The 4,241-nt window shown below is 35.4% G+C and overlaps 1 protein-coding gene across 1 annotated transcript; it reads right to left on the bottom strand.

Annotated features, from left to right (window-relative positions):
* Positions 1-251: 251 nt before the first annotated feature.
* Positions 252-4,000, bottom strand: LOC107634101 (uncharacterized). Its single transcript, XM_016337678.3, has 5 exons — positions 3,309-4,000; positions 2,957-3,099; positions 1,784-1,881; positions 1,064-1,257; positions 252-799 (listed from the first exon to the last, which is right to left on the bottom strand). Exons 1-5 carry the CDS (start codon positions 3,451-3,453, stop codon positions 510-512), a joined length of 870 nt encoding a protein of 289 aa, XP_016193164.1. The 5' UTR covers positions 3,454-4,000; the 3' UTR covers positions 252-509.
* Between the last annotated feature and the right edge of the window lie 241 nt (positions 4,001-4,241).

Here is a 4,241-nt window from a genome sequence, read left to right as displayed (position 1 = left end):
GAAAAATGGTGTAAGAGAGTGGTTATTAAGGAGGCATATGGTGAGAATATTTTAACGGGTACTTAGAAGATTGAAATTTTCAAAACCAAAGAGATTTTCTGTTGTCAATTGATTAGAAGGCTAGTTTTGGTGACTGTTTGAAAATTGAAATATAGAAATACTGAGAAACATAAATTTATTTGGAAATTAAGAGTATGCACAATGTATGTTTAGGGACAAAGATATATCCAATTTTTTGTTCACCCAAAAACTAAGAACAATGTAGGCAGAAATGTAAGCATAATTTTTTTGTCTAATCTCTGTATAAAAATACAAATATTTAGTAAACAATCTAATTTTATGTTTACTAATTGAAGCAGCATTTCTACAACTGCATATCCTTTTTATGTTGAAATGAAACAATGGCCGGATTTAAATTACATCTTTTCATATCATTTGATATATAGTTTTGCTCCAAATCCACATGATACCGAGGATAGATTGTGACAATACCTGTGCTAAAGTGCTAATTAACAAAAATGGAAAACTTGTTCGCATACTTGATATTCTTCAGCCCTTCCATGATAAAAGCTCTTAGCTCCACAATATGATAGGAACTCTGAACTCTCCTGATCCTCCATAGTACTTTTGCTACCACCAAGAGTGGATATCATTTTTAGGTCACCGTCTCTTCTCAATTTGCCTTCCAATGGCTTCTTGGTGATTATGCTAGCAAAGTGCAGTGGAGCACAACTTGTCTCTTCACTATCTTCTCCTCGGTTTGAGCACTCTGCTTTGTCAGGATTGATCTTTGGACGATCTTTTATATGAACCACAAATTAGATTGATACTAGTTGCAGGAATTCATATGCTCAGGAAGGTGAAAATGCAATAAAACAAAATCTTGGAAGAAAGTAGCAAGTGTGATGTTAACTATAGTTAAACAACTCAAATAGGGTTGACTCACTGTTAGGATTTTTTATTTACAAGACTTGAATCAAAACTTTACTTAAAAAGCGAACTCAGTGTTATTAAGAACTAATATCACGATTCACGAAAGATATAGAACTATCCTAGTACTTACAAAATGGTTCATCTGGTGTACTTTCTGGTACACTGTCTGGCATGCTGACTGGTATGCTATCATGGGTGTGATCTTGATTATTTTGATGGAGAGCAGGTCGTCCTCTTAAATGCATAATCTTATTGTGACGCCTTATTCTTGATATACCGCAAGAAAGTTTATTGAGGAAATAATCTCCATCATTTTTCATCTTCCTGTGATCCATGTGCATGTGGTAAATTAAGAGCTTGTAATTAGATAGTGGTAAGTTACACTAACCTCTACTATGGTTAGGCTATATTATGCATGAACTCCCCTATCTGTAAGAGCACTTCACTAATCTTGTCTAACAATTAAGTTAAATAATACCTGGTACCTAATATTTTATAAAATTTGACATTAACCTCCATTATAAACATGACACCAACCTTTCTAGAGGTAAGATCAGTGTAGGCATCACCTAATCTGATTACACTTGCATGATTTCATCTGACCTACATTCTAAAGTCATTTTATGCTGCTACAGTATAAGAATGCAGCCAATTGTAAAAGTACAATTTAGTAGAAAGATATGCTTGAACATAATGGCACCTGAGTTAGAGGTTTCTAATATTTATTAGAGATGTTGCAATAATATTCAGATGAAATGATTCAGAAGAAATATATCATTGTTGCACATGAATGTCTTGCCAGGAGAAGGAAGAGAATTCCGATTACAAATCAAATTTAATTTCATCTAACCTGTCTAATATCAACCATGTTGCGTTCATCTTCTTGGAAATTTTCAGAGCAACATCCCTAGGTGAAGTTCCTATAGCTACTTCTATGTTAAACTCAACCTGAAACATTATAACGTGATGTGTAAGCAGTAGAAATTGTATTAAAAAAATGTGACATTACAGATTTACATTTTTCTTATCTACTTCTCTGATGAGATTATCTGTTGCTTTCTGCAATCACTAAATGATTTTCATCCTTCGTTGCTAGTCATGAAATGGTAATTATTGTGGTTGTGTATAATGTTGACGAGTTTATTATGCCTTAAATAGAAGCAACAGAGTGACCCATATCCTCTGCTTCTTACTATTAAAGATTGTACCTTCTTTTGATTCGATCTGTAAGATTTTGCATGAGCACTCTATTTTTCTGCCGGCAAGCAGCACAAGTGTGCTGTCTAATTTCTATTAGTGCCCAGAACCACAAGTCATAACCATTAAATTGTCAACACTAATGAGTTTGTGCTAATGTCAGAGGTAGAGGAAATCTTTATTACTCCAATCTGTTTCGAAATAACTGTCAATTTGGACAAAAGTGGTACATTAGAAAACGAATGCATTTAGACAACAAAAGATTGTCTAGATACATCAATTGTTGGAATAGTAACATAAATTAGTTGCATAGTGCTAATATTATTTGCCATCTTCTGCTTTGAATTTGAATATTGTTCACTACACATGTTAGGAGGATGAACTTTACTACTGCAAAGAAATTTCTCTATCTCTTGGTTGCACACTCTAAGGAATTGAGCTTGCTAGAAATTGCAACTTCTGTTTTGTAAAGTTATGCCATAGAAAAACCAGAGGAACATGAAAATTTTGAGACTAAAGTTCTCAAAAATCACTTTCATTGATCATCTCTTTTAGACACTGCACGATATTAGTGGGTAATAATACCATTTGTCATACAAACACTTTGTTGATTCAAACAATTTGTTACTTATTTAGTTTAAGTAAGGTCTCAAGTTCATATTATGAGGATGACAAATAAACTAGTGTTAGGAGAGTTCTAATGATCCACCTGACTTGAGTCAAATTAGTTGCAATCTAGTTACTCCAAAATATAGGTGTTGGTGGTTTATACCAAAAGGGAAACCAATATATTTGGGTGGGGAATTTTGATAGGTGTTGAAGTTACCTTTCTTGATTGATAAAGGTTGAAAATCTTAATAAGTCCCTCATCTTTTAAATACTTTTTCTTCTTGTTATTAACTTCTTCTTCAATCACCCTTTGATTTGCTCCAATCATATTATTACTGTCCACCCTGCTTTTGTACCCCACTGCCAAAAGAACAAGAAAAATTATGGAAATTCTAACACAATTAAAATAACTGATTGATGAAATTAATATGCCATAAACAAGGTTTACAATGGTTATTATATACTTCGTTTGTTTTCTTTATCTGTTTGAATACATTGATCTAAAGATGTGTAAAGCAGGTGAAATTGATAAAAGTGAATTTCTAAGAAATTCATAGAAGATCACTTACTTGGAGTGATAACTTCATGCAAGACTATAGCTAAGGTGAGCTTATCTCTTGCCCCGAGTAAGAAGCTATTTAGAGCCCATTCAAAAATTCTCAAATTCACTTCTCTAGTTGAATCTTGGATAACTACTATACTCTGAGGTTCCATGGCAGAAAAAAACTTAGTATACCAAGGAGCACAAACATGAAAAAAAAGAACCCTACTAAGAATATATATGTCAATAATATGGCAATTATGTGAATCAAGTTTTTGTTTTCTAACATGTTCCAAAAAAGGACATTGACCCTAACGGGTATCCTATGTAGGGAACTTGGTATATCTTCTTCACGTTGCCACTTAATATTTATGATGGGTTTTTCAAGTGTCTTTGTTAAAAAACTCTTGTGTTGACAAATTCTAAGCACCTTTCCCTCTATATCACAGTCATGGTCCCTATTGATTGTCATACAAATTAGACAAGAAATTTTGGTTGAGCCATGGTTCTGAAAACCGGACCGGACCGGCCGGTTCAACCGGAAAAACCGGGAACCGGTCACCTAACCGGTCCGGGTAACGCTAATAACCGTCTGACAAAAAACCGGTCAAAAAACCGGTCGAACCGGCGGTTAACCGGTGAACCGGAAGAACCGCCCGGTTTTTTTACGGTTTTTCGGTTTTGAAACCCCTTTCAAAACAGCGCCGTTTTTGGCCTAAAAAAAAAAAAAGCCTAAATCATCTACCCGAAGCCCAGACCCCCTCCCCTCCCACCAAAAGTCCAACACTCCCACTCATCTCCTCTCATCTCTTTCTCAAAAAATCAAAATTGAAAGAACAGATGGAAACCCTAACAGACTAGCCGCCGCACCCACCACAACCACTGGAGCCGCCGCACCCACCGCAACCACCGCAGCCCCACAACCCCGCGGAACCCACAGACACTGGATCTCCTCTGCTCG

The sequence above is a fragment of the Arachis ipaensis genome, chromosome B3, assembly GCF_059453495.1.
Source record: "Arachis ipaensis isolate K30076 ecotype BB chromosome B3, ASM5945349v1, whole genome shotgun sequence".
In the NCBI taxonomy this organism is placed as follows: Eukaryota; Viridiplantae; Streptophyta; class Magnoliopsida; order Fabales; family Fabaceae; genus Arachis; species Arachis ipaensis.
Note: the sequence above shows the minus strand (reverse complement) of the source record. Positions and strands in the feature narration are given on the sequence as shown.

Coding starts and splice junctions, on each gene's coding strand:
- LOC107634101 (XM_016337678.3), bottom strand. CDS start 3,453: ATGGAACCTCAGAGTATAGTAGTTATCCAAGATTCAACTAGAGAAGTG. Junction 3,100..3,308: donor GCATGAAGTTATCACTCCAA/GTAAGTGATCTT, acceptor TTCTTTTGGCAG/TGGGGTACAAAAGCAGGGTG. Junction 1,258..1,783: donor ACATGGTTGATATTAGACAG/GTTAGATGAAAT, acceptor CATGGATCACAG/GAAGATGAAAAATGATGGAG.